We start from the raw sequence: 21319 nt of genomic DNA, 5'->3' as shown, positions 1-21319 counted from the left end.
GGAAAGGGTACGGGCCGGAGGACTTCACATGGGAAGACGCGACCGCCGTTCATGCCCCTGCGTTGGTGACTGCTTTTCACGAACAGTTCCCATCCCGACCGCATCCGGATCGGCAGACCCGGGGGAAGGGCCCTGCGGTGCGGGATAGTGTTGTGACTCAGGGCCAGCCTGTGGGTCCGACAGCCGGCTCCGACGTATCGGAGGACTCAGATGAGGGGGAGGAGGGAGACGAACCGGCTGATGATGGTTTGGAGGCTTTGCAGAGTCCTCAGCCGGGGACCTCTTCTCAGCTGCGTGAGCCCGAGAGTGCGGAGGATGATGACCCACAGCTGGCCCTGTTCAAGGACGCCCGACGCAGGAGGCAGTCGAGCAGGAACAAACAAAGAAAGGCTATGGGACTCCTCGGGAGGAGGCACAGGGAGACCACGCCCTGAGCTCTCTATAAAAGGAGTGTTTGGGGAGGGGCTGGTTGCTGAAAGCAACTTTTCCGCTTGAGAAGACAAGCTCTAGTGTTTTTGTTAACTGCGTAATTAAATCTTGGCAGAAGCCTTTTAGCCTTGGACGCTCTCCAGTCTCTTCTTTCTGATAAGGGGTTTGTTAGAAGAGGGCTGGTTCAGAACAGGCAGCCTCCAAAGATGAGAGCGTATACTCTTGGCAGGTGGCAGCAGCTTGCAACCTTCTCTACCTGTTTCCCCATTGATTTTCTGGAAAAGCTGGCAGAGAAGATTGCGAATGATGATCAAATGATTATGGGCACTTGGCAAGTTATTATAAGTGCAACCGGGTTGCCAAGCACCAAGATTACATTCATGTGACTGCAAGATATGTTGTGAACTTTGACAATGACTGGATGTGTTTTACAGGGTGTAAAACAACCTTTCTTAGGCTGTTGTTAATTTGACCCATTGTACGTTGATGATTATCTGTATTTACAATGTGATCAGTTGTTCAAAGCAAAGGTTGATCCTCCAAGATAACTTTCAAAGCATCCAACTTTTCAGCAATGAAAAGTACAGTAACTGCAACACATAAAAGATACCCCGTTTCCCTGGCTTTCTCACGGACTTTAGAATAAAATGATGTGTCAGCCTCCGTCAACTAATTGGTTGCTTGGTTTTAGGTTTGTAAACTGTATTTTCCTTTGGGTTGCTTATATTTTAGTTTTTGTATTTGAATTTTTCTCCTTTTAATTGTAAACTGCCTCAAGTCATTGAGAATCACATGTTCTATAAATTGTAATTAATTACTTTCAAGTATAAGATTAAGAATTCTTGCCTAACAAGGCAGTAACATTACATAGATTTTTGAAATGTGAATTCTTTATTGCATTCAATATTTTTACTAAATCTGCTTTTACTTTTAAATGAGCTAATAAAATACTTATTTCTAATTAATTGTAAGTAGATCTTATTTGCCTCCAATTTGATGACATATTTTAAATTTGTTTTTAATAGGCTTTGTTTGAATACATTTTTCATCATGAGAGTGATGTTAAGAATGTAAGTACATTTATTTTTAAAAGGTTAATATTCTTTCCATTTTTATTTTGAGCGTGAGATAAATATTTAACAGTTGAAGGAAACTACCAGTAATTCCATCTAGGGCAGGCTTATTTCTTTCATCCAGGATAATGGTGTTGCATTTTCTTACTTCAGAAAAATAGACATTTTTTTGCTTTTGGTTGAATTCAGTTATTTCATGTTAAATAATTTAAACTTAATAATTTATTTTTCAAATAATTTTGGTTTCCCCCAAAAAACATAGTGGTCAGTTGAAATCAGCAGATAGTTTCTGAAATCAAATGTTTTCTGAAAATACTTGCCATTTCTTAAAGAAATACTGATTGATTGATTGATTGATTGCCATCAGATCAGTGTCAGTTCTTAACAAACATGTGGATAGATTTTCTCCATGATAATATGTATTTAATTTTCAGCTTCAAGAAATATATTGATGTTTAAAAGACGTTTTAAGGAAAACCATCTCTGTAAAGTATTAAAATAAAAGCAGGAATACCAGATGATTATTATTTCCAAACAGCAGGGCTTTTTTTTCTCATAGAATGCTCAGAACAACGTTCTGGCAACTTTTTTTTTTTTTTAAAAAAAAGCTCCCTCTATTGGCTTTAGGAGTAGGCAATCTTGGCCCTTTTTTATGACTTGTGGACTTCAACTCCCAGAAATCCTGAGCCAGCCACACTGAGGGGAAAGAGATAGGTTTCCAAGCTGAGCCATGCTGGCTCAGGAATTCTGGGAGTTGAAGTCCTTGAGTCATAAAAAAGTCAAGGTTGCCTACCCTGCACTAGAGGTGGACATTAAAATTATTTACAAGGTTACTTCTTTAGGAACTAAACTTTTAGAATCTAAAGCAGCTAATTCAAAAAGCCAACAGAAAAGAACCTCACATTTTTCATCTGCTTCTGTCTTTTGGAAGGTAAAATTAGATAACAAAATAAACTATTTCCTATGTTAACATCTCTGCAATGAAATCAATAAAGGTAACAGGAAAGAAATGAGAAACATTTTTCTCAATGTAATATGTCTAATTTAGCTGATGCTTGAAAAAAATAGTATCTTTTGTACACTCTTGAAAACTATTTTGAATCTATAACCATCAATTACAACTAAACCACTTTAAATTAAACAATTCTTAAGAATGAAATATTCTTAATTTGGACTTTACTTTTACTGTTTGGACTGTTGTATGTTTTGAAAAATAGATTATTTAGAATCTAGTTATGTTGCACTTCAGTCTTTAAATAATTAACCTAGTATATACATAACAATGTATGATGTTTTCCATGGTGAGCTAAACATCAATAACAACATTTATTAAAAAGGCTAAATAATTTCTGGTGGTATTATCTGTACATTAAAATTTTGTTTAGTCACAATCTTTCACTTTTCACATTCTGGACAAGCAGTGGTCATGTATCCTAACAAAAGACGTTACATATGCGCATAAGTGTAGTCAGTAGCATATGCCTTTTTAAAAACATCAAACATGCAAAGAAACAAAAATAAGTCCAAAATATCTGTATTACATCCAGAAATGCCAACTTTGCAACCAGTATTTCTCATCCATAACTATGGCACCCTAAGGATACCTGCATACATGCAAATGCTTCTCTGGGATCAGTAACGCAGCAGGGATGGCTTTTTCCTTCCAGTAACAGATTGCTGGGAAATACCAAGCATGGCCTTGAGAATTCCAATGTTTGTTACAAATTTTTCTGGATGTGGTTGGAAAGAGGCTGTTTGGTGCCAGAGACCACTGCCACAAGGAACACAGCTCTGGGTCGGGGTTCGGAGCAGCTCCGGGTGGGGGCTCAGCACGGGCCACGGCATGGCAACTGCGGGGAGGGGAATCCCCATGGCGGCTGTGGGGAGGGGAATCCCTGCGCAGGGGTGGGGGTGCAAAGGATGGGCAGTGACACCATAGCAAGACACCGGCATCGCTCCTAGTGACAGCACCTCTGAATTCTGGCACCTTTTTTTTTTTTAGAAAAAAAGCACTGCCAAACTGAAAAAATATACTGTATAAACATGTAGCTCACTGCATATAGAAATATATACTTTTGTTTTCCTAAGGAAGGCATGGTATGGAGAAATTTACATTGAAAAAAAATATAGAGGATGATAGAAGCTATATGAATGAACAAGGCTCTGAGATGAGATTTTAATGTTCAACATGGAAGTTTTCACATTTTTTTTTGAAGTACCAAAATAGGATACTTTGGGCTCCTCCAATAGATTTTGCAATTAAGTAGTTCAGTTATGTAAGCAAACTATTCTGAAGAAATACCAGCCTACCATTCTTGTTTTTTCTTCCTACTGTAGATTTATGGAAGGTTGGGTCGCAGATTTATGCAACAATGCAATGTTGATACAGCACATACAATACTGTAAATATTCCCTCTCCCGTCATTGCAGTCTATTGGAGTTCTAAAATAGAAATGGGAAGCCATTTGTATCTTGAAAAGCTCTGGAATTTACTGGGTTCAAGGTTAAATTAAACTGTCTTGGCCTATAAATATGGTGAGAGACTTCTCCAAATAAATATATCTGAACTTTAAACAGTTGTAATCAGTATTATAACTGAATGATGACTTGAAATGTTGATCATAAAGAAGAATTAGAATTATTACACCTTTGTCCTATATGAAGGAGTCAGTAGTGTTGCTTCATTGCTGTGCTGAAGGTGTCTTTTTTTTCTTGACATTTGCCAAGAAATACAAGTGGCTTTTATCTGCAGTTGAGAAAAGGCCTTAACGTAAATGTTTTTCTATATCTGCAGTTTGGGACTTGTTTTTTGTTGCTTTATGGATATGCAAAACAGTGATTAATAGTTTATTCAGGCAGAAAATAAGGGTTACCGGTAGATTGTCTGCACATTATAGCTTTATGTGTTTATATCATCTGCATATAAGCTCCTGCTCCTTCTTTGTTTCTTTTTGTTGAAAATTAATTCTTCACTACTAACTTTTAATTTCTATGTAATTGCTATTAGGAATAATACTGAAAACTAGCATTAATTCTTTCCATTCTGATTCTTAACTGTCTAGAAATAATCTAATTGCTAAAATATCCAAATATGACATTGAATAGCATATTGATACCTGATGTGATCAAATGCTAGTTAAGTCATTAAAAGTGACCTCACAACCTTATAAGTATGTTAGTCTCTCCCTTGTTCCCCAATTGCCATCTAGGATTTTAATTCATGGCATCATTCAGATTTCTTGATGCTTTTCTCAAAACAATTTATTGTATTAAAAAAGTAGCTCATTTGTCTAAACTGTTGTGAGTTTGCTTTTCATTAAGGATATGTCTTATTTGTATAAATAGAAGAAGCTATAGTGAATTACGGATGTGATGTGCTCCTTTATGAAGAATTGGAGCATATGAGGGATTAAGGAAGTATTTATGTCTTTGCACAGAGTGCTGAACTTGCAGTTAGCTGCACAAAATTTGTGTACACCATTTCAGTATTCAAATATGTATGTACCAAATGATTGGAATGATCCAATTTAAGAAGAATCCAACCCTAACACAAGAATGAATACTAAAAATGGAGAAGATAATTCATTGTTTGAGTTAAATTATATAAGTGGTAGAGGGTTTTGAGCAATTTTTTAAATGCTTTTATCAAGAAAACTGCCAGGTTTGAATAGGTTAAAATTATGCCATCAAGAATTCTTTTGCCATTTCAACTCATGAGGCAAAATACAAAAGGGGAAAGTCTAGTATATTTATCTGATTTAATCTTATAATTTTTTTGCAACCTGCTAAACATAAATTGTATATGTTTTTTTCTCAAAATTGAAGGTGACCTTTGTAAATTTGCTTCCCTTTCAAGGCTTTAGATTTGGCAGCATATGCGACACAGCATTCCCAATTCAAGGACTGGTGGTGGAAAGTGCAAATTGGGAAGTGTTATTACAGGTAAACTGTCCATTTTGAAACCTGCAACTTCAAGCTTGCTTCTTTGGTGGTACCTTCATATTATGTCAGTTTGAGAAGGAATTTTAGGCAGACCTTCAAAACATACATTTAATTGGGAAATTAGCTCAATAGTACTAGAGACAGTCTTCAAAACCTACAAAAAAGGAAGTAAATCAATACTTGCTTCAATTAAAAGACAGCGTTTCATTTAACAATCTTTCCTGTGATAAAATTAAAGACAGTGAAATTTTTATCCCACCCAGAACCACTACTTTTACGGCTTTTGAAGTTTGAAATACCAAACTCATAACATTTAAATCTTGTATTGAACATGGTGTATATTATAGCAGAGGACTTAAGAAAGCAGTTGCTAATTTAAAAATGTACCAAAGGGGAAACGTACTACCAATTGAACTTGAATAAAGTTCAATTGTAGTACATGGATGCTTTCAAAGAAAACACATTTTAAAATGGCAAACTACTTGCAAATCCATTGACATAAAATAAACCAAATTCTTCTTTAAATGTTAAATTTTATCCTTTATGATTACAGCAGATAGTTTACGGCAGATTATGGTAGTACGAAGCTGTTCTCAAAAAAATTAAACAAGGTCAGATATGATTAATATTTGGATGGTAGAGTACCAGAATTCCTGGGATTAGAAACATTTTTTAAACATTTTTTTAAATAAAAAAAATTGGAAGACAAGGGGAAACCCCTTTGTGTAGGTACTAGGAACTGAATTTGTCTTATCTTTGTATCCCATCCAAATTTTACGTCATATGTGAATTTGATAAATGTTCCTTCCACCGTTCATCTAAATAATTAATAAAAGTATTGAAGAACACAGAATCCAAGATTGAACCATATGGTATTCACTTTATATTTCTTAATAGTTGGATGAACAAACATTAATGAGCGCTATTTGAAAGGGATTTTTCAAGCAAATTATCTTCTATCCAGCCCATACTTTGCTAACTTGCTAATTAGACTGCCTTGGGGTACTTAAGGGTACCTAAAGTGATTTGCTGAAGTGTGGCTATTCTGTAGTTTGCTAAATTCCCTCCTTTAAAACAAAAAGTTGGGGACAGTGTTTGCCACCTCAGTTGTCTAGCACTTCACCTATTTCACAGGATTTCTTTCTATAGAAAGACCATCAGCAAGTTTTTCAATATCGTATGATGCAATTTGTTTGACCCTGGAATTTTAACTCATTCATATATTGTAATTTTGTATGTATGTATGTATGTATGTATGTATGTATGTATGTATGTGTAGTCTTCAATTTACAACAGTTCATTTAGTGACCGTTCAAAGTTACAGTGGCACTGAAAAAAGTGACTTATGACCGTTTTTCAGAGTTATGACCTTTGCAGCATTCCCATGATCATGTGATCAAAATTCAGATGCTTGGCAACTGGTTCATATTTATGACCGTTGCAGTGTCCCAGGATCATGTGATCACTTTTTGTGAAATTATTAAATTTAATACACACAGACACACAAAAACACATAAAAACAAATATATATTTCAATCAATTGCAAGTTTTATACTGCCATTTCATTTTACTCTTCATAATTGTTATTATGTAACATGTTTCCTTTTTAGAAAAAAAACAGCTAAAAACAGGAATTATATCATTCTGCATTTTCTTCATTGAATAGCTTGTTGTTAGCTGCGAAGTCGTGTCCGATCCATCGCGACCCTATGGACAACGTTCCTCCAGGCCTTCCTGTCCTCTACCATCTTCTGGAGTCCATTTAAGTTCATGCCTACTGCTTCAGTGACTCCATCCAGCCACCTCATTCTCTGTCGTCCCCTTCTTCTATTGCCCTCGATCTTTCCCAGCATTAGGCTCTTCTCCGGTGAGTCCTTCCTTCTCATTAGGTGGCCAAAGTATTTGAGTTTTAGCTTCAGGATCTGGCCTTCTAAAGAGCAGTCCAAGGAGACTTGCAGGAGTCTTCTCCAACACCATAGTTCAAAGGCCTCAATTCTTTGCCGCTCAGCCTTTCTTATGGTCCAACTTTCACTGCCATACATTGCAACTGGGAAGACCATAGCCTTGACTATACGCACTTTTGTTGACAGGGTGATGTCTCTACTTTTTAGTGTGCTGTCTAGATTTGCCATGGCTTTCCTCCCCAGGAGCAAGCGTCTTTTAATTTCTTGGCTACAGTCCCCATCTGCAGTGATCTTGGAGCCCAGGAAAATAAAATCTGTCACTACCTCCATTTCTTCCCCATCTATTTGCCAGGAATTGAGAGGGCCAGATGCCATGATCTTGGTTTTCTTAATGTTAAGTTTCAACCCAACTTTTGCTATCTCCTTCACCCGCAACAAGAGGCTCTTTAGTTCTTCTTCACTTTCTGCCATTAGAGTGGTATCATCTGCATATCTTAGGTTGTTGATATTTCTTCCGGCAATCTTAATTCCAGCTTTGGATTCATCTAGCCCTGCCTTTCTCGTGATGTGCTCTGCATATAAGTTAAATAGGCAGGGCGACAGTATACAGCCTTGCCGGACTCCTTTCCCAATTTTTAACCAATCAATGGTTCCGTGTCCAGTTCTCACTGTTGCTTCTTGGTCCACATATAGGTTTCTCAAGAGACAAATAAGATGGTCTGGTACGCCCATCGCTTTAAGAACTTGCCACAGTTTGTTATGATCCACACAATCAAAGGCTTTAGCATAGTCAATGAAGCAGAAGTAGATGTTTTTCTGGAACTCTCTAGCTTTCTCCATGATCCAGCGTATGTTGGCAATTTGATCTCTAGTTCCTCTGCCTTTTCAAAATCCTGCCTGTACTTTTGGTAGTTCTTGTTCCACATACTGCTGGAGTCTAGCTTGTAGGATTTTAAGCATAACTTTGCTAGCATGAGAAATGAGTGCAATGGTGCAATAGTTTGAACATTCTTTGGCACTGCCTTTCTTTGGAATTGGAATGTAAACTGATCTTTTCCAATCCTGTGGTCACTGTTGAGTTTTCCAAATTTGCTGGCAAATTGAGTGTAGCACTTTAACTGCATCGTCTTTTAAGATTTTGAATAGCTCAGCTGGAATACTGTCACCTCCACTAGCTTTGTTGTTGCTCAGCTTTTCTAAGGCCCACTTCACTTCAGATTCTAGGATATCTGGCTTGAGGTCAGTGACCACCTCATTGTAATTATCAGGGACGTGTTTCTTTTTCTCCCTTGCCTTTCGCTCCCCTCCTTTCCTCAGCTATTTGCAAAGCTTCCTCAGACAGCCATTTTGCTTTCTTGCATTTCTTTTTCTTTGGGATGGTTTTAGTTGCTACCTCTTGTACAGTGTTGCGAACCTCTGTCCATAGTTCTTCAGGCACTCTTGTCTATCAGATCTAATTCCTTAAATCTATTTGTCACCTCTCCTGTATATTCAACAGGGATATGATTTAATTCATAGCTGAGTGGCCTAGTGCTTTTCCCTACTTTCTTCAGTTTAAGCCTAAACTTTGCAATGAGAAGCTCATGGTCTGAGCCACAGTCAGCTCCTAGTCTTGTTTTTACTGACTGTATAGAGCTTCTCCATCTTTGGCTGCAGAGCACAGTCAATCTGATTTCTGTGTTGACCGTCTGGTGATGTCCATGTGTAGAGCCGTCTCTTGGGTTGTTGGAAAAGAACGTTTCCTATGACCATCATATTCTCTTGACAAAATTCTATCAGCCTGTGCCCTGCTTCATTTTTTACTCCAAGGCCAAACTTGCCTGTTATTCTGGTTATCTTTTGGCTTCCTACTTTAGCATTCCAATCCCCCATGATGATAAGGACATCATTTTTTGGTGTTAGTTCTATAAGGTGCTGTAGGGCTTCATAAAGGTAAAGGTAAAGGTTCCCCCGCACGTGCGTGCTAGTCGTTTCCGACTCTAGGGGCCGGTGCTCATCTCCGTTTCAAAGCCGAAGAGCCAGCGCTTGTCCGAGGACGTCTCCGTGGTCATGTGGCCGGCATGACTAGACGCCAAAGGCGCACGGAACGCTGTTACCTTCCCACCGTAGTGGTCCCTATTTTTCTACTTGCATTTTTACGTGCTTTCGAACTGCTAGGTTGGCAGAAGCTGGGATGAGTAACAGGCGCTCACTCTGTTACGCGGCACTCGGGATTCGACCCGCCAAACTGCCGACCTTCTGATCGACAAGCTCAGTGTCCTAACCCACTGAGCCACCGCGTCCCTTAGGGCTTCATAGAACTGGTCAATTTCATCCTCTTCAGCACCGGTGGTTGGGGCATAGACTTGGACTACTGTGATATTGAATGGTTTGCCTTGGATTCGAACTGAGATCATTCTGTCATTTTGGGGATTGTATCCCAGTATTGCTTTTTCTACTCTTTTATTGACTATGAAGGCTACTCCATTTCTTCTGAGGGATTCTTGCCCGCAGTAGTATACCTGATGGTCATCTGAATTAAATTCACCCATTCCTGTCCATTTTAGTTTGCTGATACCTAAGATGTCGATGTTCAGTCTTGTCATCTCTTGTTTGAACACGTCCAGCTTTCCTTGATTCATGGATCTTACATTCCAGGTTCCTATGGAGAAAAAGTCTTTACAGCATCGGACTTTCCTTTCACCACCAGACACATCCACAGCTGAGCATCCTTTCGGCTTTGGCTCAGTTGTTTCATTCTTTCTGGTGCTACTAGTACTAGCCCTCTGCTCTTCCCCAGTAGCATATTGGACGCCTTCCGACCTGAGGGGCTCATCTTCCAGCGTCATATCATTTTGCCTTTTGGTACTGTCCATAGGGTTTTCATGGCAAAGATACTGGAGTGGGTTGCCATTTCCTTCTCCAGTGGATCACGTTTTGTCAGAACTCTCTGCTATGACCTTTCCATCTTGGGTGGCCCTGCACGGCATAGCTCATAGCTTCATTGAATTACGCAAGCCCCTTCACCACAACAAGGCAGTAATCCATGAAGGGATTGAGTAGCTACTTTCATTTTATTTGGAGCATAATAAAAGAGATTTATCTCATTTTGATATTTATCCTTTCTAATTTTGTTTTTACAAGTCAAGTAAATTGTAGAATATATCTTCTCATTTTTAGTGGTCTGCAGTATAATTATTGTAAAATATAACCCATTTCCTATTAGTTTGTTGGTTTTAACTTACTTTTCATTATAAATTTGTCTAGACTAGGATTATACCGTGAAGCAGAAGCACAGTTTAAGTCAGCTCTCAGACAACAAGATATGGTAGATACAGTATTGTACTTGGCAAAAGTAAGTTGGCATTTGTAATTTAAAAAATCATTATTTTAGACAAATGATCTGGAACTCTTGGATTATAATTTAAGTTTTTGCAAGCTAGGTAAAATAGAATTTCAGTTGCTAATTCTTTTTTAATATCTATACGAAATGGTAATTTTGAAGCTTTTTCTACAACTGTTTGCAACACCTGGGTAAATCTAGTTTTAGAATGTTATTGCATTGCCTGTCCAGCAGTGATACTGGCTGCAGTAGAAATGTTTCTGTATTGTTTCCCCACCCACCCACTCCCTGTATATACAATGACCAATATGCTAGGTATCTAAGATCAGTCTCCTGAAGAAATTGGTTTTAATACAAACCTTTCCAGCTGATAGACTACCTTGTAATCTCTCTTTACAAATGACTATAGAATACAGCTAAAAGTCTATATATATATATATTGGGGGTTAGTACCTATCCTTATATTTAGTAGCCAGCATTTTCCAACTGGCATCAGCAGGTGCCTTTGACAAGACTACACTGTTGTCCTGTCACTCTTAAAAGTTCATCGCTTGCCGTGTCCTGCTGAAGGCCTAACAGAGAAGCCCACTATCCTAGAAAAAAAATGTAACATGATTTCATGAGCTAGAATGAATGAACTAGTTGTGCAAAGGGATACAAAACACTATTTTAGAAAAGTAAAAACAGTATTTTAGAGGAGTAAAAAGAATGGTGGTATTTTGAAAACCATGATGTTGTGGCATTATCTGAATTTTGTCCTGGAACATATGTAGAGGCAGTGCCAAAATGTGGAGAGTAGTTTTCTAGACTTAAATGTGGCTGTATGCATAGAATTAATACATGATTCAGTTGGCAGCTAATTTTCATGGCTATAGTTATTGTAAAAATCTTTAACATTGATGGAGCTACACCCATGTATTTGCCCAGGTCTATTCCCGCTTGGATCAGCCTTTGACAGCTTTAAATGTTTTCAAACGAGGTTTAGAACAATTTCCTGGAGAAGTTTCCCTCCTTTGTGGCATGGCCAGGATTCATGAGGTATGCAAATCAAGTTTTTCTCCTACATCAGGGGTGTCAAACTGCCGGCCTGCGGGCTGGACACATCATCCCAAAACCATGCCAACCCCATTGCCAGCAATGGAGAAAAAGCTTTGATATGTTGCGCGACTTCATGTGATGTCGCGAGTTCGACATGACTGTCCTACATCAAGAGGATAATTGATGAGTATGCCCTCAAACAGTTTTTTGTTTAAATTCCAGTACCTAGATGTGCAAATAATTTTCTAAGGAGGCAGAATGGGGAAACAACTTTAAGACTAGGCTTGTGGCTTCTTTGTCCTAAAATATAAGAATAGGAGAGCTGACCTATTCTCCAGCTTTTCTCCATCTAGTATTTCTAAAACTTGTAATAGCTGTAGGTTTAGAATCTAAATATCAAGGTCTGAAATCACTCAGTTTATCACTGAGTTATAGCTCTTCTAGCTTCCACTGAAGTAGCTGCTTATAGTTCAGTTTCAGACAAACATCCATGCTTAGACAAAGAAATCATTACCAGATCTTTTCTAGTATTCATTGTTTCAAACAATAAAGACATGAAGAACTTAATGAAAAAGTTGATTTTTTTGCAACTTGCTAAAGATTTCATGGGTATTGGGAGAATGGATGGCTGCATGTACATTAGGATTGTATCTTTAGAGCTTAGAGGCCTAGGAAATAAATCTTTTAAAAATCTTTTGATAACAACTGACAGAAAATTATATAAACAAGCAGAAAACGCTGTTTCTTTGCTGAAGAAAAATGATACTGTTATGTAGTACTGTTTTACCCAACAAGTATATTGAAAGTATACTTGTATAGGTAAAAGGTAAAGGTTCCCCCGCACATGCGTGCTAGTCGTTTCCGACTCTAGGGGCTGGTGCTCATCTCTGTTTCAAAGCCGAAGAGCCAGCGCTTGTCCGAGGATGTCTCCGTGGTCATGTGGCTGGCATGACTACACGCCAAAGGCGCACGGAACGCTGCTACCTTCCCACCGTAGTGGTCCCTATTTTTCTACTTGCATTTTTACGTGCTTTCGAACTGCTAGGTTGGCAGAAGCTGGGACCAGTAACAGGCGCTCACTCTGTTACGTGGCACTTGGGATTCGACACACCAAACTGCCGACCTTCTGATTGACAAGCTCAGCGTCCTAACCCACTGATTCAAGTAAATTAGTAGAGATGTTTTTTTTCTCACCCTTATTATTTTTGAAGGGTGTTTTCAAAACCAGAGATGTTAAATTCCAAAGATAATTTCAAGTTTTCATTCTCAGTTACATTGCAATTCATTCAGTACAGTTCCAAAATTTCACCCAGATATGCTTGATACAGCAGATATTTGAGTATTGTAATAAAAGCTGCAGTTTTGTAGTCCAACGTTTTTCTAGAATGCTGTTTGATGGGTAAGCAATATGTTAATATATTCAGTCTAAACAAAACAAGGAAGTTAAAACCTTATCTTGCATAATCTTAGAACATTATTCATGTAATTACTATAATATTCCTTAATATTTAAGGAATCAGAACACTTTTTGTTTTTATTAATCATCTGTAACTTAAAATACTTTTGTCTTTTCATCTGTTTATAGGAAATGAACAACATTTCTACAGCTGCAGAATGCTATAAAGATGTTTTAAAGCAAGATAATACCCATGTGGAAGCCATTGCATGCATTGCAAGTAATCATTTTTACTCTGACCAGCCAGAGATAGCTCTACGTTTTTATAGGTAAGAAGATACTATATATATATATATATAGGGGGGGACTTATATGCCGTCCTATCTCCCGAAGGACTCAGGGCGGCTAACAACAATAAAAACAACAATACAAAAGTTAAAAGAAATTAAATAAACAGCCCCAATAAATAAATTAAACTAAACAATTAAAATTAAAAACATTTTAAAAAACCCTGTCGTCAGTCCAGGTCAGCCTGATGAAAAAGGAAATTTTAAGGCCACAGCGAAAGGACCGGAGATCCGGGGCCATCCGGAGCTCAAGGGGGAGTTGGTTCCACAGGGCTGGCGCTCCCACAGAGAAGGCCCACCCCCTGGGGGTCACCAGCCGACATTGTCTAGCCGACAGCACCCTGAGGAGGCCCTCTCTGTGTGAGCGCACTGGGCGATGGGAAGTCGTTCCCGGCAGCAGACGGTCCTGCAAATATCCCGGGCCTATAATTTGTGAAATAATAGTGAAGAAGAGTAAAAATAAAAGGCCAAAATAGATGGATAAGTGAAAAATATATTAAATCATACACTAACTCAGCGGGTTGTCTGTCCAACTTAAGAATTATAGCCCTGATAGGAATCTAGAAAGAAACTACAGCCAAATTTTTGTACTAAGACATCCATAACAGGTGTTTGTAAAAAATATTTAAAATACAGAAGGGAATCTTGAGTTGCTTCTCCATATCTACTAGTTCTGTTCCACAGTCTCAAGGTAGCCTAAACCATCTGTATCATTTCCACTAGCCTTGAAAACCCTGGGAACACATGAACTGATTTGTGATTTGTCCTCAGCTAATTAATCAGACAACATAAAAATAGTATTCAAAAATTCACCCATCCACCTGTATTTTTACTTTGGCTTATTTGCCAAGAGATTTTTGCCATCAAATTTGTTGGAAGTACTACAAAGCTATTAGAGGACTATTCTTCTCTTGCTTTTGAATACTACTGTAATAGTAGTATACTACTAACGTGGGAAAGGGGGAAAGACACACACACACACACACACACACAAAATATAGTTTTAATACAATGCTTCATGTATTTCTGATAATATCTCCTGGGAATGTGGCAAACATATTTTCTGTTAATTTTTTACAGAAGTATATTTTCTTGTCCAGAGTATATATTTGCTCTCTAAATAATGTATTTTATTTACATCTAGATGGAGAGCTGCTCTGTATTCATTTCTCAGTTACAGACATTAGCTATTTGTACTAATGTCCCTGACTTTATAGAACAAGAATTACTCAGACTAGCTTGACTGCACAGCCTGAGAAGAAAATGAAAAAGAAAAGTGTTTTATTATATCTGTCAGGCAGTCAAAGGCTATGAAAATGTAAGAATATAATAATGGATTAGTCTTTAAGGTACTACATAGTGTTTTGAACAGCTATTTCCTTTATAGTAGGAGTACTTTTTTAGAGGGCTAAATTTGATAGTTATAGTCCAGGGGTCCCCAACCCCTGGGCCACAGCCCAGTACTGAGCCTTGAGCCTTTTGGAACTGGGCTATGAAGGAGTGTGTATGCATTCGCCTGCCACTTGCACAGAACCATCCCCTTTCTCTACCCCCCCCCCGCCACTGGTCCGCAAAGCAAGAAAGATTGGGGAACTCTGTTCTAGTCAACAAGGCTGGATTCTTGGGGGAAGGAGAGAAAATGCTGAAAATGAGGATATAAGAACTATTGCACCCTGATTTCTTCTTATATTCAGTGAGAAATACAGAGATCATGCCTCCTGAAATGTTTTTTTCCCCCTAGTCCAGGAGAGGTAAAATGACACACTGTATAGATTGTAATTTGTGATATTAAATGAGATGGCGAAGGAGTTGGGCTGCTGCAACAACTGCCATGCCATGAAACATACTATACAGAACTCCCTATTTTAGGTTACCTGAAAGGTGGCAGCCTTCTTGAGGTAGGATGCTAAGAATGGTCAGATCTTGGGATTACTTTAGTGAGAGACTTCAAGGAATGCTTAGGTTGTAGTCTGCTTTGAAGGGAGACCAGTCTAAGCAATGAATGCCATATAGATCAAGTAACAGCTATAGTGACAAAAAGAAATGCAAGTCTGAATGTGTTTACCCCCTCCCTCACTTTATATTAGTGTGAACTAAAGACTGGCCTGACACATTTACTCAAACTAGTTTCTTGGAATGGGCTCAAGCCATGCTTGTTATCATGGCCTTGGTAGCAGCTCTTCCTCCTGTCTTTCAAGGCCATTCTCTATTCCCACTACAGTAGGCTGGACTGGAAAATCAAAGCTATCCTTGAATAGGTAGGACTGTACCATTCCCAAGAAAACTTTATGGATATCTCAATGAAGTCAGCAAGAATCAAGCTACTGAATGAGGAGAACTGATGTCTGTCTGTCTGTCTCTCTCTCTCTTCTCTCTCTCTCTCTCTGTGTGTGTGTGTTTGTATATAGAATTTTACATGAGGACAAGGAAATTTCAAGAAGCATGCTCCAAAAATACAAATTGACTTATTTACTTTTTCTGTTGAACTAGGCGGCTCCTGCAGATGGGCATTTATAACAGCCAACTCTTTAACAATCTAGGCCTCTGCTGCTTCTATGCCCAGCAATATGACATGATTCTCACTTCATTTGAACGTGCACTATCTCTAGCAGAAAGTGAGGAACAAGCTGCAGATGTGTGGTACAACTTGGGACACGTAGCTGTGGTAAGAGTAATGTTTGTTAAGAATACTTTGATGAAATATTTATGCAGAAATGATTAAACTGTAGCCCAGAAAGTGTTAGTGGCCTATAACCTACTTATCAACTATCAAAAAGATGTAAGAAAAAAAATGTTTTTGCATGCTGCATATCACGGTACATTTATTTCCATAGAAAAAGTCAGTGGAGGGTTCTTACACAGTATGTTGCTGAAAGACTTGCCTGAAAATTTTCCAAACAAAACTTTCATACCATGTACATCTCAAGGGCAAGACCTCTCACGGAGAAGCAGCCTTTGAGAGAAAGTCTTGTTTCTGTTTAATCTGACTTCTGAAAATTTCCTTATATTTTATTTCTGTGTATTGATAATTGAAGTGTTAATCATCAGATTGAAAAATGCAAGTAGGCTAACATCAGGATTTTAATACTGATCCAATAAAGTTCCCATTATAATTTGCTGATTTATAAAAAAAATTGCTAATTAAAAAATTAGTAAAGATTTGAGGATATGTCTCAGTAATGGGTAACCTGCAGTTTTAGTGACTCTTTTTATTGCAGCCCCCAAAACTCACCAAGAGGGCAAAAAACGTTGGCCTTGCTCATTCAAAGACACTCTAGTATCCCTTGCAACCCTCCAAGAGGCATGATGACAGTACCACAAAAGGGAAGGAAATATGATAATCTGTATGTAAATAAACAAAATGCAGCCCAAACCAAAGGAAATATGTCCATTCAAGACTTACAGGAATTAGAATAGGATATTTCTCTGCATGACTAGTTCTAGTGGTCTCATTTCCAAGTTAAATGCATATTCACATCCTATAGCTATAAATGAATTCTGGCAGAAAGTGGTTGATCATTTGATAATTTTGTCAAATACCTTTCATTTAAACTAAAATAATGCATGATATTGTCTCCTTTCTTATGCTTTCAAGAAATTTAACACAAGTTCTATTGAATCCAGTAAAAATTCCAGATAGTACAATACTGTTTTCTACAATGATAAAATTAGGAGTCACGTTTTTTTGTAAAATGGGCAGCTAAATACATTTGAAAAATAACTAAAAATGGAAGAATTATTTCCCTTTTTTACAGAAAAGGTTTGAATGGAAGCCCTAGCTCTAAAAGTTGTTTTAAAACTCATATTGTCACAAACCTTGCCAAAATTACACTCTTATTGTATGGAACATCTTTACACTCTCTTTTCATACTCCCAATTTAATCCAGGAAGGTCAGGATTAGAGGAAGCAAGAGTGGCACGTATAAACATATCTCCTTTCCAAACTTACAATATCTGAATAGGAGAAATTACCTGGCATATAGAAACTATGACATATTCTGTGTTTTGACTTCTCAGGGAATAGGCGATATAAACTTGGCTCATCAATGTTTCAAATTGACTTTGGCTAACAATAATGACCATGCAGAAGCCTATAATAACTTGGCTGTGTTGGAAATGCAAAAAGGTCATATTGAGCAGGTTAGTATCAAATTTAAAGGAAGGTGGGACCTTAAGTTTCTATAGCTAATGTATTTTAGGAATAATGTTCTTTGAGGCAAATGAGAACCATAGTAATGAAGTCTCAGCCTGAAGGGTAGGCTGCATCAATGGTAGGAAAAACGACGGTGCAAATGCCTTTAACCAATCCACGATGGAGTAGGAGAAGGTTTGTTTCAACTTGATATGTACAAAACTTAGTGTTGCAGCAGCAGAACATTCCACAGAGTTACAAAACGTTCCAATTCTGTCTATAGGCTGTACCAATACAGCTCTAATGGGTGTTTTCAGATCTTTATCCTCTGAATCAGAAATATTTTCTGATATTCTGGCCTAGAACTGTTTTGTCTGAAACACCACAAACATTTTGCAATTTGGAGAATTAAATTCTGGAAATCCATAATGGCTAGTTCAACATAATATGGAGGAGAAAGAAATTTAAGCTGTCCTTATTGAGTCAATTATGTTGTAGAGACACTGTAACTAGGTAAAAAATATGGCAGGTATAAAGCCCCACTGAATCAATCCTCCAAGGAAAAGAGTTGCATATGAGTGCATTGTAAAGTAAGTCCACTGGGAGACTCCTGGAGGTCATGAAACTTGTATCTGTAGCATTGGCTGCCATGCCCAAGCCAAAATCACTGTTGAAAAATAAAATCTACATACTGGTTTTTTTATATAAATTTCTCTATGGTTTTAAACTATGTAGAGTTTCAGATTTGCTCTTTGGATGACTATGAACAAATTAATTGCAGTGCTCTTCAACTTGGCAACTTTAAAATGTGTGGATATAAATTCCAAAAATTCCCAGCTAGCATGCTTTAGTTTAGCAAATGAACCATAGCATAACTTAAGTTTCAAAAACATATTTTAATTAAAACTTTATTCATAATTATCAAAGTTCTTTCAGGCTTACTGCTTCAGTATTCTAGCAGTTACCATGGAAATTATCAAATATACATCTGCACAATCCTTTGCTCTAATAAATAAAGATCATACACTGATGTCTAGCTGGCAGTGTAGTATATATATGCATAGCATCTTTTCTTTTAAATATTTTCCTTCAGTTTGTTTCCAGTTTCTTTTGCAGTAACTGTAAGGCTTGTAGATTGTCATTTACAGCTTAGTTTAATTACCACTTTTCCCACCCATCCCATACCTACTCACCCGCTATGCATTTGAGCACACATGTACTGTTCTGGCATTGAATATTGCATATCTAAATTCATGGTGGGCATGCATTTCAAATCTTCATATAATAATTCATAACCATGCAGTTGGACCAGGTGCACAGACCATCTTTCACTTTGGGGATTAGAGGAAATTTCCAATGTTTTATCCAAACCACTGTTTGTATTTGGTAATTTTATACAGAGTAGTTAGTGTTGAGGTAATTGGTAACAAACTGTATCTTCCAGAATAACTTATTTGATTTTAGTCATAACACTGAATCAGAGCTAGACAAATGGTCATCTGCAAGCAACATATAGCACAGAGGGGGCGTAGTTTTGTGTCCTGCCTGCATCCTGAGGATGGGAATTTCCTTGTTTGTGCGGACCGGTACTTGTTTGCCACAGACCGGTACTGGTCCACGGCCTGGGGATTGGGCACCCCTGCCTTAGTGCATGTAGTGCCCCTTGTTCGGGAGCTCAGCCAGGTCTTTAAAGTTTTACAGAGGGCTAACAAAATCTAATCTCCAAATGGAAGATGTTCCACAGAGGTCCTTCCTCAGAAAAACTTGTCTTCTAGTTCCCATCAGCCGACATTCTTAGGCTGATGGAATCTGCACCATGCCCATCCTGTTCAATGTAATTGGGCGGGTAGATACTCTTGGAAAAAGGTGATCCCTCAGATACCCTGGTCCCAGCCATGTAGGGCTTTATGGGTAATCACCAGCACCTTGAATTGCATAAAGCACTTGTCAGAAGAATAGAGCTATGGGGTAGACACCCACAAGAATGGCTTTGTAATAGGTATGGTTCTGTTTGCACCTTTCCCAACCCAGGATTTTGCTAAAAACAGTTTCCTGGTTTCAGAGTATGTTCTTTTGCTTAAGTGTGAATATATATAATATATATAATTTTGCATAGTTGTATGTTGTTAACTACAATATAGAAAGAGTCAAGTAATATATACATTTAAATAATAATAATACCACAGACTTAACTTTTGTTAATAAGAAAGACAAAGAAATAAATACCACTTGCCTGCAAGTAAGAACTGATGAGGCTGCAAAATAGACAAAGTAATAAAAAATGAAGAAGCCAGTGCCTGGAACTTTAGAATCCAAACAGTCATGCATCTGCTATATAGCTCCCCAAATTTAACAAGTGTTAATATGAAAGACCAAAAAAAATGTATACATTGCAATACTTGGAGACAGCAGAACAGAAGAACTCGAGAAAATCACAATCCAGTATATAAAGATCTGCAAATGGAATCAGAACTGTGGCAAAAGAAAGCAAAGATAGTATCAATAATGATTGGTGCCTTGGGTGCAATCCCCATACATCTGGAACATACTTGAACACCACTGGCATTGACAAAATCACCATCAGTCAATTGCAAAGGCAGCTTTGTTTGGAACAGCTTACATCATGTGAGGATATCTTTTGATGCTATTAAAACACAACATCTGCCTATGCCACGATTTTGTCGATAGGTGGATTTGCATTTTTGTCCACCTAAATATCTGGCTGGCTGTGCAATTAATATTACATTACATAATGTGTAGGATATATTAAAAGTTAATTAAAATATGTTTCTGTTTGAGGAAGTGATCTTGGCTTAGATAATAAACTTCAGTTTGACTTGCAAAGAGGCCCTTATTCACAAGGTACCTTGTCTTCTCTGTGTAGGAAAAATGAGTCTGAGGGGAGGACAGAAAGTTCAGTTCAATAAAATCAATAAAAACAGATAATATGAGTGCTTCTTATGTATTTAAATTATTCTGTAGTGCGTTATATATAAAGTTAAATAGACCAGTGATCCAACTTGGTCTGAGAAAAGTTACTATATTAAAATAACATGGGACAACCCAAGATGGAAAGAGGGGTAGCAATATTGAGTATCTTGACCTGTACAAATATGAACACTGTTTCTATGCTTTAGGCAAGAGTGTTTCTGCAGACGGCTTCATCAATAGCACCTCATATGTATGAGCCACATTTCAATTTTGCTGTCTTGTCTGAAAAGGTAATGTCATCACTATTTTTCCTGTCATATGTATTTTTTTTATTGAAAAGTTTTACAATAGATTTTTAAATACAAAAAAAAACCTCCTCCCTCTCCCCAACCCCTCCCTCCCCTCCCCTCCCCCCTCCCCGGCTTCCCAGAGCTGAATACAGGGTATAAAAATACAAACAAACATAATTTAAATATGCTAACAAAAATAAAACATTAAATTCTATCGCACTTTAACTCTCCATCGTCAAAATATTAATAAAATAACTACTAACTAGTTATACATCATATAGATCCACTACTTATTCAAATGCTAAATAAAACTTTTTAGTCCCATATTTATTCTGAATATATTCAATCCATCTCCTCCATTCCACAATGTATCTCTGTCATATGTATTTGTTTATTAGTTTGTATATCTTAAGTATTTTTGACCCAAAATTTGCCTAAAAAGTCTGTAGATCAGTTTTGTACCTAGATTTGACAAAAAGGAAAATAGGTTGGAAAAGAGAAAGAAAAGCAATAAA

The 21319-nt window shown here is 37.6% G+C and overlaps 1 protein-coding gene across 5 annotated transcripts in view; it reads left to right on the top strand.

Annotated features, from left to right (window-relative positions):
• Positions 1 to 21319, top strand: part of TTC8 (tetratricopeptide repeat domain 8) — a gene marked incomplete at both ends in the record, with an annotated part of 41324 nt that overhangs the window by 19616 nt on the left and 389 nt on the right. For 3 of the 5 annotated variants that reach the window (XM_083349780.1, XM_083349778.1, XM_083349777.1), the window contains 8 exons: positions 1455 to 1499; positions 5359 to 5444; positions 10595 to 10682; positions 11598 to 11708; positions 13294 to 13433; positions 15942 to 16116; positions 17469 to 17591; positions 20721 to 20804. In XM_083349780.1, coding sequence (XP_083205906.1) covers positions 1455 to 1499; positions 5359 to 5444; positions 10595 to 10682; positions 11598 to 11708; positions 13294 to 13433; positions 15942 to 16116; positions 17469 to 17591; positions 20721 to 20804 — 852 coding nt within the window. The remainder of the gene's footprint in view (positions 1 to 1454; positions 1500 to 5358; positions 5445 to 10594; positions 10683 to 11597; positions 11709 to 13293; positions 13434 to 15941; positions 16117 to 17468; positions 17592 to 20720; positions 20805 to 21319) is intronic. The other 2 variants (XM_083349781.1, XM_083349779.1) reach the window with 1 other exon arrangement.

Source organism: Vipera ursinii (genome assembly GCF_947247035.1).
Source record: "Vipera ursinii genome assembly, chromosome: 1".
NCBI classification, from domain to species: domain Eukaryota; kingdom Metazoa; phylum Chordata; class Lepidosauria; order Squamata; family Viperidae; genus Vipera; species Vipera ursinii.
The sequence above is the reverse complement of the archived record's forward strand: the minus strand, read 5'-3'. Positions and strand labels throughout refer to the sequence as shown.